At 35.5% G+C, this 13427-nt stretch overlaps 2 protein-coding genes across 5 annotated transcripts in view; one reads left to right on the top strand and one right to left on the bottom strand.

Moving 5' to 3' along the window:
• Positions 1-1895, top strand: part of LOC128881669 (uncharacterized) — a 2903-nt gene extending 1008 nt beyond the window's left edge. The window contains exons 2-3 of the mRNA XM_054132962.1: positions 55-262; positions 898-1895. Coding sequence (XP_053988937.1) covers positions 55-262; positions 898-925 — 236 coding nt within the window. The 3' untranslated portion in view covers positions 926-1895. The remainder of the gene's footprint in view (positions 1-54; positions 263-897) is intronic.
• LOC128881685 (beta-3 adrenergic receptor-like) overlaps positions 1-13427 on the bottom strand; it is a 111730-nt gene that overhangs the window by 38106 nt on the left and 60197 nt on the right. The gene's annotated exons all lie outside the window — the stretch shown is intronic.

The raw sequence follows: 13427 nt of genomic DNA, 5'->3' as shown, positions 1-13427 counted from the left end.
AAGTTGAATTTATTTAACATTGTAGCTAATGTAAATTCAAATACTTTGTTGCAGGCGCTGTACATGCTGGTATAAGTTGCGCTGCATTGAATCAATTACTTGCCAGTTTGGATATACCTGATATATCAAACGATTTATATAAACGGTACGAACCAGTTATAGGATTAACAATTCAAGAGGCAGAAGAAAATGGTTGTAAACAAGCTACAGAAGGGATGCCACGTCTAGTAGTGAAAAGTATCCAAAAGCTTTGTGAAGAATTGTAAGTGATCTTATTGTATAAATAGAATATTCACATTTTTTAAATTGAACATATACTGATAAAAAGTTGATCCATGTTACATAAACCGTGGTACAAATAGCGTTAAAAAAGTCTTGTCTAGATTTTTAGATTTTTTAACTAATTTTACAATGATTACTTTCAAAAAGTTTACAGCTTGTTACATAAAAAAACAACACAATTGTCGATATCGTCATAATAAATTGAAAATCGAATAGTTAGACTTGATTGTTAACGTTTATTTTACTTTCAATAAAATTAATTAAAAAGCAACAAAATTAAAATTACTGCTTGAAAATTTTGTTGTAAAACAAATATATTAAAAAAAGAAAAAAAGAACTTGAAGGTGACCATAATTACTGATCGACCTCTTTTATTCGCCATCGTATCAAATCGGATTTTTTTTTAATTAGCATAATCCGCAAAGAAGTTTCAACGCGTGTTTCCGCAAAGATATTTCAATATTTGTCATGGTTGAATAGATTTTCTCGTTTGTAGGTCAGAATGTAACCATTTTTGTTGTAATAGCCAAAATGTGATCCGAAGGTCTCGAAACGTGTGTTTCCGTAAAAAATTGTTGAAGTTTCTTTCGGTTACGATACTTTTCCTCCTTATAGGTCGGAAAATAAACAGAAGATAGAGTGAAGTAAGGTTGAAGATCTTGTGGAGCTTAAAGAATACATAAGGAGTTATGATAACTTCTATGAGAAGATGTTCATCTAGCGCGCTGCCAATGTCGTGCTTTCTTGTGACTCAAATGACGAAGAAGAACTTTATTATTTAAGAGATATTCATAACGATCTTGTAACTGTAATGTCCATTATTTTTGCCAGGTTTATTTAAAAAAAATAAACAAGATAATTTGAACTTTACTCGTGATCATATTTCAAATATTTATTTCTAAAACATCTGATAGAAATTTGATTAACCAAGTATCCAGTACAACTTAAAGAATCATCAAATTGAAACCATATATTCGTCACAGATGTATAGAACGAAAATTGGTTATATTTTTAATATTCTACCAAGTTTTCTATTAAATATCGATTTTTTGAATCCTCTAGTTTCGAATATTTCATTAAATATGTTCGATTTTCGGTCTAAAGCGTCCTTAGCCGCTATCCCTGTGGGAAATGACTCCGACATCGCAAACAGTTTCATCGGGAGTCTGAGGACCTGTTGATAGCGAAGTTTTCATGTGTTCCACATTGTACCCGGTGTCCTGTTTTAATTTATAAGTAGTTATTTGTTTATACTTGCGAGGGAATGTGCTATCGATAAAGTCAAACTTTAACGATTGAAGATAGATCAGCATTAAGGTTGAACGGAATTGTATCGTATGTCACATTAAAAAAAAATTTATAGTCAAGAATTTTATACGAATTGCAAACTTTTATGGTAATTTCATATAAAGAGTTTCAAGGAATTTTTGTGTATAGATCGTAATTTATCATAATTAATTTGTTATTAAAACAGAATCACACAATGTATCGTGTGCATAAAATGTATTGTAAACGTATGTACGAAACTTTTCTTCAGTTTGATTTCTTCGTTTCGTGATTTTTAAATAAACATCATGTCACGCGGTCAAAAATTGTTTCTCTTACAGTTCCTTTTAAAAGAAAATGATTTTATAATCCTGTGTAATCCTAATGCGTACAACCCCCTCCAATCATATGTTTCATTTTTCCAATTTGTTCTCGAACGTACATATTATTTATAGTTCAGAATGGAACAGCGTGTAATGTCGTGTTGATACGTGTTCTCAAAAAATAATACTTCATCTTTTCCAATTGATGAAATGAAGAATTGCAGTGTCAGAGAAACGAAGTTATTTTAAAAACGAATGCAACCAATATATTATTTCTTTACATAACGTTAAATGGAAATGTAATTATTTGAGCAGTCTATCGGTTTTTATTGATAGGTTGATAATTTATGTTTGGCTGACCTCGGAGAATTGCGACTGTCTGGCAATGTTGAATGTTTATTCAAGTGAAGTAAATAAGTACATAAATTATCCTCTCTTAAGGAATATATAAAGAATTCACGGTCGAAGGATCGCGAATATTTCTGTAATCTGATAAATATAATTTAGAAAACGCTGTAGTGTAAAGTAGCAGTAACCGCTCTGAGATTAAATACTTCGCGAAGCTACTTTACAGGACTTTTCATTCTCACGAACATTTTGTAACGCGTGACGTATATGAATAAATGGAAAAGAAACCAGGGTAGACTATTGTGCATGTATCTTCTTTCAGCAACTCGACGATGTATAGATACGTCATGTAGGTCGTTGTTGAATGTGTTCAAGGTATTGTACGTCTTTAATGGCTGATTCCATTATATGTATCGTTTTATGTCATCTCAAGACGATGGTCTTTCAGATTTACCGAAAGCGAACAAAAAATTTGATGGAAGCTCTTTAGTCACAATTTATAAACTTTTCCCATTAGAGCTTAAACGCATCCGTATAATTAGGTTTCTCATCTAGAACGTTCGCTTTTTTTAGAAATTGCAAGATTGCCATTCGAGAAACCGCTGAAGATTTTATTTGCTATGATAGAAGTTTAAATAACGCATTTACGGTTCAACTTCAATAATTCGAACTTGAAGGGAAGAGCTGAAATCTCCGAGTTATGGAAGTTTCGTCTTATCGAAGTTTTGAGCGAGGGAAGTTTAATGAACGAAAATTCGGCGTAACAAGCTTTTGCATAAGGTTTAGTATCTTTCTAAGTACAAGTGGTCAACAAACAAAGAAACATTTATTTGTTGGAGATGAGTTACATGTTGTATACAGGTACGTATACAATGTGTATAGCGTAGGTAATGCAGGTAAGTAGGTAATGCTGGTGATTCACCAGATATTACCACCTCGTATTACGACAATATTGTAGCATCGCGTCCCTCATAGCCAAGAATAAGTCAAACACGAACACGAATCGTAGTATAGGGGTGCGGGATTGGTCGTGTAAGGAAATCGGTCGACTGTGGATTCGAGGATCGTGAGTTCGAATCTCCGTTCCTTATTTTTCGTTTAGACTCCTACATATGGGGGCTCGTCCGGGGTGGGGGGTTACAGCGGCAGAGGACCGGCCAGTGACGATGAGTGACGATGAACAACAATGCCACGCGAAGGACGGTGGAGCGGGCAACAATGAGGCGTCGAGAGAGAACAACGTTCCAGAAAGAGAGAGGGGAGTACACTCGCGAAAGAGGGTGCGGCGCGCACTGCTGTTGAGACGCAAAACCCGAGAGAGAAAGAGAGAGGGGAGTACACTCGCGAAAGAGGGCGCGGCGCACACTGTTGTTGAGACGCGAAACCCGAGAAAACGGACATTCGAGGGCGAATGAATGTCAATTCAGGATAGCCGAGTGTAGTATCCGCGCCTCCCATACCCAACAATAAGGAGTCAAATAAGAACACGAAACGTAGGGTATAGCTCTCGTCCGAGCTATATTTTTAAATCGCTAATGTCTAATAACTTCGACGTTTGCGTAAGCGATTGAAATTGGGAAACCTGTAGGAGATGGTGAGATGTACGAGGAATGTAATCGACGAAAGGAGTCGCCGCCTCCCTCCCCCGAATATTTAAATGCAAAGATTTATGGTCATAATTTTCAACTCCGAACGAAAATTATGATTACCCAAACCGGCACGGATAACTCGGTGAAGAAGACAAGAATAATGCACGCGACAGCCTTGAACCAGTTGCGTAATTTAGCAGTTTCCAGTACGATCGATCAAACGGTGATAGAGATATTCTCAACTGGAAGGCGGTAGATTCGCGGTCGGTCATAAATAATGGTCGCTCTGACGCAATACCAGAGAATGGTTTATCACGTATCGGAGTCTCCGAAAATTCTATCGTCCTTCTTTTGACCCCTTCATGCTTGACTTTTTTTTTAAGGATGTTTTTGATATATAAATACTAAGTCGATTAGAAGTACCACATTCAATTTTAAACAACTTTGTTCCGCAATAATAATTTATGGAAATTGCGACATGTACATTTTTGTTGAACTCAACGGTCTCAAATTAGTCCGCCAGAAGACGTCGACGTCTGCAGGATGGACAAAGGAATTTCTTTTCAATGAAAATTTCCTGTTTTATTAAGGAAAAATTGAACCGTTCACTACGCAACTCGATTAACTCCACTGTTTGCAGAAAATCTGAAATATGAGTGTCGAAGCACTTGGTGTAGTCGTAACTGGTCTGCGGATTTTTATGCATTATTATGCATGGATACAGTAGTCAATAATATAAAAAATAATGAAAGTAAAGTTCATATTGTAATATTTTCAGAGTAAAATAAATTCCTATTTATAATATATAATGATATAATATAAAATGATGCGATACGAAGAATTACGTTGTATCTTGCTGCATCATGCTATTAGACCACGTATCGTGGTCAATGATGCTGAAATATTGAGTATTTTGCAGTATTACGCTCCATTTTGTTAGTTTATTCTGTATTATACCGTATTATACAGCTGTTAGTTTATTTAGTATTATACAGAATATTTGAAATGTACGATGATTTTCCTTTTTACCTGGATTCTTCGAATCCTTCCTCTCTTTTCCCCTGTTACCCCCGCTTAGTCTCTGTTATCACTTCACCGTGTTTTCTATCCAGATAGAGAGTCAACGGTACCAAGGTATTCGCAGAATTTACTTTCAAAATACTCTCATGAAGTGTCGTTGCTCGGCTTGTTGGTTTTAAGGATTTATCCAATATCGCGTTCCGTTGTGCTCGACGCTTCCACGTAGACCTAAGGTATTCGAAACGAGGTATTGTTAACGAGTCGACAGTCTTAGACGCAAAGCTCGCCCTAGGCATTACGTGGCGAAGCAGTGGTACGCGCCTACTCGAATTCAGGAGAAGAGCAGAGACGAAAGGAACAAATTGTAGCGATTTCTTTTCTTTCGATCTAATTATTTTCCATCGTGCGCAACGCAGTATAAGCGAAAAGTTCGTAGATATCTGTGTCGAAGTATCTTCTTTTAAGACAATTACTCATTTGCAACTGAATATTAATAAACAGTAACGAATTTGCAGCTTTTTGACGGATTGGCGAATACCGATGGATCCTATTACGTATCTGTACGAGATATGTACAAATTTCTATAACGTTCAGCAAGTTACAGCGATTTATATTTTAAAATTTACTTAAATTTCGAGAAAAGGAACTTCCAAGTTTTTTAATTATTATTTTTGAAAATAAACGTCGGGTGAATAGTTATAGTTGACTAATCTTTCATTTCAATTTTAAAGTAAAATTGCGCCGTTAACGCAATTTATAATTCTAATGTAGTGTAAAATTTAAAATTTATTACTTCAAGAGCAATAATTCTTCTTTAATAACAAGTCTTCGTTCCGTTGTCTTTAAGACACTTCTGAAATCCTATCAGAGTCATTATTCGCACGAATCGGTTTCTTAACATCTGTATACACCTGATTTATTCCTATGGCATTTGACCACGAAAACGAAGCATTTTAAACTTCCGTCGATGGTACGAGCTTCGATTAAACCAAGGATGCAATAATCTCCTCCGGAAACAATTTCGCAGTAGCCGTGCGGGGGGTCAGCCCTTTCCGAGGCTCTAGCATGTAGGTTCGTTCGAGAATTCGATTTTCAGTAAATTTGCTTCGGCTAAAGTAAGTGCCGCTGCGATCACGTTCCTGGCTTCGTTTGCATATTGTCTACGTTCGTAAAAATTTCTGTGTAAATTAACCCGAATGATATTTAAGCAGAACTTTGACAAGATGATATATAATAGAATTCATATCGTAAGCATAACTTTCTCTAATATGAGATGAAAATAATAAATAATATTTAACGCGTTAAATAGAATTTCCAGAATTTTCTCTCACGTTTCACGTTTTTCTTGATTCTAGGAAAAGAACTCCTATTTATGAAAATTTATATTTGACATTTTCGGGGGAAAAGCATTTCGTATCCGTGATGATTGGATGGTTCGAGGTAACATACTATTCCCATTTCCGGGGGAAATTGATTCTGCACACCGATTAACTTGCAGCTTATCCTTATGATAAAATCGGAGTCATATTCATTGATACGATTTACATAGACCTATTAAAGATGGCAGGACGATCATTGCAAAATGGAATCACATTTCTTCTGCATTAGAGATACGTGTGTATGCAGTGGGTGTAGAATGTAATTCGTACACCGATCAATTTACAAAAAAAAAGTTTTGCGTGAAATTGTAGTTTCTTGGCTTATTTTTTTTTTATAATCGATGATATTTTACATATTCACGGAAGTCTCTAAGATAGATATAGTCCAAACAACGTTTCCTCGTTAATGTAATTTGTGAAATTAACAAAAAAAAAATAAGGTAAAGATAAGGAAAAGTAGGTAAAAGTATAGAAGCAATGAGTATTTGTACGATTCTTATGACGAACCATGTACGGTAGAGTTTAGAAAACATCAAATTTCCAGCAAAGTACTTTTAAGAATGGATACAACATATTACAAAACTAAGTTTTAAGGTTGTAAACACAAATAAAAAATTCTTTACGAACAAAAGTTCATTTTTCTTCGTGCCATGAAAACGAAGCATTTGATTAGAATAATTTAAAAAAAAAAAAAAAAATGGTTAATAGTGCGTGTGCACACGTGTCGGGTACAGTCCGTCGACGACCAGCAGCCATAACAGGAGGGAAATTATGCCCCCCTGAGACTCGATCTTTTATCTCGATCTCGTTGAGGCTAGCCGTGATGGTCCTGGATCTCAGCATGCGGTGGAGCCATTCAATGATGGTCTCATTGACTTGGAACTTTCTCGCGACTGATTGCGAGCTATCATGTATGTAAATAGTTGCAGTGTTTTAATTTTTATTTGTTCTACGAAAAAAAGGTAATAGCTTCCTCATATTCGCGTCAATTCTTATGATTCAAATAATAATAGTAGTAAATTATATAGTAGGCCTTTATTGTTCAAGAAAGCTAATTCCAGCTATTTTTTTGTAGATTGCTCTAAAATTAATCACACCTCACAACCGACGGCGACGTATAAATAGACGCTTCGATAACGTCACTTAAAAATAGAAATACTCCTGAAATATTTTGTAGGTGAAGCGTGACATTTCGAATCTTTCAAATGTCACACAAGACATTTACAAGTGGAGAATTATTTCAGTATAAATTGATCGTAAAGGTATCGGTCGCGTGCGATCGATGCCCCGTATAAACCTTGAGAGTGTCGTTCTAAAATACACCGATTTTATCTACGGAATTTTTCGTTCATTCGTCAAAGTCTTTTGACATTCCGCGTTTCAATTGTCGCTCATTTTATCAGCAAACTGTCTCTTTTAGGAGGACAGAGTTGAACTATTTTTCAGGGGTGTTTTTGCGACAGATGAAAAAGCTGCTTTGAAAGACATTCAATTGCAGTCAACCAAAAATCGAGGCACTGTGTTATTATTAGACTGCGGATCCTTATGCATTTATAGAAAATTTGAACGTGCCGAAACCTACAAAATGCAAACAATATGCAAGAATATAAAAAAGATTGAAAGTAAAGTTCGTGTTACAATATTTGCCGAATCAAATAAATTCTTATTTAGGTTCAATTTTTATAGGCACGTTCGCGAAGATTTTATTTTGCATAAAGATCCGCAGTCCAGTTATTATTATGGTATGCGCGACACGAAACAATGCGAGAACGTCTAAAATGTCCAAATTTTAAGCTTATTTCTGCAGATTGTTTAATTTATTCTCCAACTTCTATAACGATATGAATTCTTAAATTTAATATGGCGTAATTTATGTCTGATAAATTTACCTTTGAGGTTCGAATCTTCGGTACGCGTACGATAGGTTAATTGTTATTTTGTTGCCGCAAGGGGTTCAGCGAGATGGATTCATCTTCTGTGTAACGTACTCATGGGTAATCTTGAAGTGAGTAGTTCTCCTTTGAGTCATTATTGTCTTTTTTCTTTTAGCCATGATCCATATTCAGTTCCATTCTATTTCTACTATTTCTTGGTATGGACGAAATTTCTCTCATTTAGAGTAAGTGTTGTCGGTTCATTTGGCATAGAGTCGGGTCTTTCATATACTAAGCATACCTCGATGGAAAGGGAGCCAAGTGACGAATAGTTAATGGAACTACTGGTCCACTGTTAATGGAAATGAGTTTTGTCTAGATCTTGTAAGTGTCACGAATGTCTGGATAGTAGTTTTTGGTAATTTAAACCGACCCAATTCGCGGAGGTGATGTTTGTTGCAGTACTTTTTTGTCCACAACCGTATGTACCGTGGACGTATTATAATCAAAGGTATAAAAATGCAGATGGTCAGCGAACGATGTACTTTCACGGTTATTCCCCGAGGTTTGACTAGAATTTACTTTCTCACACGACGTTTATAGGCCGCAATTTCCACTAAAGCTAGCAATTTTTCTACAGGGCGACCATCTACGTGGCTTAATGCGCGGGGGATTAATTCCGAACGAGTTCTCCATTCCTCGTTAAACGATTCTGTCTTCTTCTCGACACTACCACCGAACCGGATATCATCTGGTTCGTTATTAGATTTTCAACGAACGACTTAATTGTTCGCCATCCAACGACTGCTCAAAAAATGCAGACGAGGTTAATAGATCCGGCAGTTAGCGATTATTGGTATTCCAAGAGAACCAATTCTATCGGTCGATGACAATCGCTCTTGTCGACACCGATAACTTGTCTTTACTATTCCGATGCGATTATTTTCGGCCGATCTGCTACCTTGTTTCTCTTTCCTGATCATGATTCTAATTGACTCTTTACAGTACCAGCTATTAATTAATAATTTTCTGAGAAAATCGTGGGATCAGGACGAGGAACGTTAGATGTTTAAAATATAAACTCTTTAAGTTTGTGGGAATCCTGTTTTATTAAAACGCACGCGAGTGCGCTCGATCGCGTCTTTCGAGCTTCTACCGTTTCTTTTTGTTTTTACCGACTTCGGAAAAGGTGGAGGTTACTCAATTTGACATGTATCGCACGGTAAATTTTAATAACAGAGTAACTGACAAACTTCACGCATTGCTTCACATGGTAGAGTTGAACCGGTAGGATACGGATTCGTCGGTAGAATTCAAACAACGTGGTTTGGTCTTAACGGACCACTTAGTTTGCACTTAGAATCGATTCGACAGATGAGATCAACTTTCGCACGTAGAATCAAGTTTAGAGATTCGAGGTGATTTTATCGCGTGTTGATGTTCTGTTACGTACAAGGGTGCTAATTTCTGAACTTTAATTAATAGGTTGCCATACGTAACACACATTAATCCTTTGCATTCGAATGTCCTCTATGAAGGGGCATCGTAAGTCTAGCTATTACTGATTATGTAGAGTAAATTTATGGTAGGGCAAATGTTGGAAAAATGCATGTTTTCTTGAAGTTTTCTTATTGAAATTGCACGAGAAAGCAAACGAAAATATGGTGTATATACAGAGATTTAAAGAAAAATATACGAGTCAGCATTACATGGTAAGAGTACGAAGTAAAGGGTTTCCGAAAAGAAGCTTCAGGGTTTTGTTTTTAATAATAAAATATGCCTGTCAACGTGGCGTAGTGGACACTTTCAATTATTTTCCAAATTAGAACAGTATATTCATTATTATTATTATTATAATTACTCTTAATTTGTTAGCACGTTATAAATAAAATTTTGTCGTCCACTAATTCAATTACGTAAAAATTTAGTCACAGGCTGCTAATATATGTTTCGCAAGAAAATAATAATGAAAGCTGAGAAAAACTCCACTTGAGCGATACACGCGTAGTGTTTGCTTGTGGATGTATCAAAGGAATCCGTGTTGACGGCAGCTGAGACTTGACGTGCGAGGAAATTTGGTTTGACTTTGTTGATCAAACACGTCAAAGACTTCGATGAACCAAAGCAAGCGGTCTCCAATCTTTTTATAAGCTCAACACAATATCCTAGAGAAATAAAAATGTTGCGTATGAACTGTTCGCAACTACAATTTTCTTGCATGCTGAGTAAATGAACGGTTTTTAAGAGAGTAAAAAAAAATGTGTCGAACAAGAGTTGTTTGATGTCGAGGGGCACGTATCGTGGTGCCGCTAACTTTTTAATAAATTTAATGATACATTTGAAAAGTAAATGTGTGAAATTGTGCATAACGCTTCTTTTTAATGAAAAAGCTTTCAGGTTTTTATTGCTTTCGAAGGTAACATAAATGTAATTAGGTAATAAAAAAAAAATTCTCTATACTCGTGGGTATATAACGTTCTTTTCCCGGTGACATAAGTCTGTAAAGGAAATAATCACCTTCGATAACTGAAAAAAAAATGTAGAATTCGGATAAGTGGATAATATAATCCTATTCGTTCTCTTTACTGATCAATTATCAAAGATTTAATTCCCATATGGTAACTTTTCAAGTATCATCATTTGGTAAAACTGGTATTTAGAAAAAAGATACAGAGCTACATGTTAAATGATTGCAAACTAATAATTAAAATTTCTTCGAAACAATTGCAAACAAAAAATATTGAAACAAATTCTTTTCCAACTGGAGTAATTCTTATTTTATCAGCCTCGGGTAGCAGTATAAGCACCAAACAGATTGTTCTTATCCGATTGTTAGATAACGAATTAAAAGTACTTCAGTACTGTTCTTGAAACAGATGTACTATAATCGATATTCAAAGTTTTTTTGAAAAATTATCTCATGTTTCACAAATTGATAGAGACTAGAATATATTTAAATTTCAGCTAAAAGTGTTCGATTTGCCAAGGAATGACCTACAGTGTCCCCAATTGGGATTCGAATGAGCTCCAGGTGTTAAAAGGAGCCCTTGAATAATATTAGCTGGTCTCTTCTGCATCGGTGAACGAGAATAGTACACCCACGTGCAAGATTAACTACGTAAGACCTACTTAAACATTGTTTAAGCCTAAGCGTGTTCCGTGCGAAGCATTACATATATGTATACCTACATATGTATGACGTACTCCCGTCCCGCAAGGCTACCTTGGAAGAACGTTCCTATACACAGTAATATTTCTGAAGATTAATTAATTCATATGCGCGGTGGCGGACAAAAGAAAGTTAACGCGAGGTAATAAAATTTTAAAAATCCAGCATTTAAATAAAATAGTAGGTATTATATCTAAAATAACGGAGCAAATAAAGCAACTAGCTGGAGTAAAGCAAATTAATAAGAAATTTCTATTATTTCATCACATTTTGTGTTTGTTCTCTATCGGAATCAATTTTCATTTTATTTTTCACAAATTATTCAGTTGTATGGTAATCGTTTTGATAGCAATTACATGAATTACATGACCGAACAAACATCTGCAGTACGTCAATAAAAATCAACGAATCTTTTACACATTTCACACGCAAGTTAGCAAAGTAACGATTTTCTATTTCACTCGCAATCCATTGTCTAAGAAAATCCCGTCTTATTGCTTCGAAATCGGCTTTCGAGTACATACCACACGCATGTGGTATCCATTACATAGCTTCTTCATTTTGAAGGAAATACATGAAACATCCGATTCTCGGTTGCACGAATCGTGTACGTTTAAATTCAATAATAGTCTCGTCGCACAATATTAGATAGAACTCAACTTTGTCGGATACTACATATGTGGATGTACCTATATAGCGAACCATCCGCCAATCTGGTTCAGTCGCCGCGGGCTCGAAATATAATTATCGCACTTCAATGAACTAAATCCACCTAATAATCAGCCGGTTAAACTTCATATAATATGGATTGTACAGGATTAGCTCGGCGAGACATCAGACGTTTATAATCTCGTACACAAGCGCACGTAATTCAATTCATTCGTGTGTGTTATTTGTACTGTATATATTTTCAATTGTTTTATTATGAGTTCGAATAATAAAACTCAAACAGAATAAACTAGAGAAGAGGTAACGATCATTTTGATGATGCAAATTTATTTTCGTGAAGTAAGACAATGGTATTTTTTAAATATTTCGAATCACAATCTACAGTATATTCGATGAAAGGGTTAAAATAGTCTATATACCAGTTGGAGATTGACCTTTTTGTTAAAAATCGCTCTGCTTCTTATAAAACTTTGGGTAGCTCGAGGAACTTCCTGACAAAAATGGGTTTTGTAATTTGTTTGCTTAAAGTGGCAGAAGGAAAGGCAGAAACAAATGTGCAACAAAACAAATGGTTTTGTGCAATATACTAGAAATGAGTGCATGTATCTCTTGTAAGTTTTGTTATAAAATAAGAATTCCTGAATATAAAATTTAATGTATTAAACCGTGAAATACCAATGCCAAACGTTAATATATAAAAATGAAAAGATTTTTCTTGCATCTCACAAAATCGATGAAAATTATAAAATGACAACCGCACGGTCGAAATAGTGAAGAGTAAATTCCTGTTTACAGTCATTTTTCTAATATTACTCACATATCTCTGTTCCAATTATATGTATATAGAAATGCTCGAAACAGAACCGTGCATAATTTATTTGCACAGCTATTAACAAAGGAGAACCAGTTTCCACATTTCGCAGTGATTCAGGCTAGCAAACGATGCGACCAATTTTCTATCACGGCATGGCCAGCCTCCACGATTATTTCAAAAGCTGCTTTCGTCAGGACGTTCATCAAGCTACCCGAATTTCTATGAGAGCATTCGCAGACCGTATTCTCCAACTCTGACCACGGTTTATAATCGTTCATACGTGGATTCAAATCTGGTCTACCAGGAGGCAGCGATTGTTTTGAGGGGATTGTCGCATAAAGATGTGCTCCTCTTCATTTCTGCAAGAATGACGGACAAACCAAAGCTGAAGTTTGTGTAAAAAATATTTTCGAATGCGCTAAAATCGTCGAGGATCGCTCTCTTTCAAAGGTAAATGCGAATTGTCCATCGATACTTTGTTTGGCAATAGTTTGTACGAGGGTCATTCAAACAGAAACTGGAACTTCCGTAAAAAAAAAAAATTAATTTCTTAAAAGTCTGATGGAAAAAAATGTATTTCTGTGGAAGAAACTTACGCAGAAAAATAGGGCAATCCATTTGTATTTTTATCTATCCTCAATAATGCTGCGTATAAAAATTTCGGTTTATATTTGAATGGCCCTCGTAAAACACA

Source organism: Hylaeus volcanicus, chromosome 1 (genome assembly GCF_026283585.1).
Source record: "Hylaeus volcanicus isolate JK05 chromosome 1, UHH_iyHylVolc1.0_haploid, whole genome shotgun sequence".
In the NCBI taxonomy this organism is placed as follows: domain Eukaryota; kingdom Metazoa; phylum Arthropoda; class Insecta; order Hymenoptera; family Colletidae; genus Hylaeus; species Hylaeus volcanicus.
The sequence above is the reverse complement of the archived record's forward strand: the minus strand, read 5'-3'. Positions and strand labels throughout refer to the sequence as shown.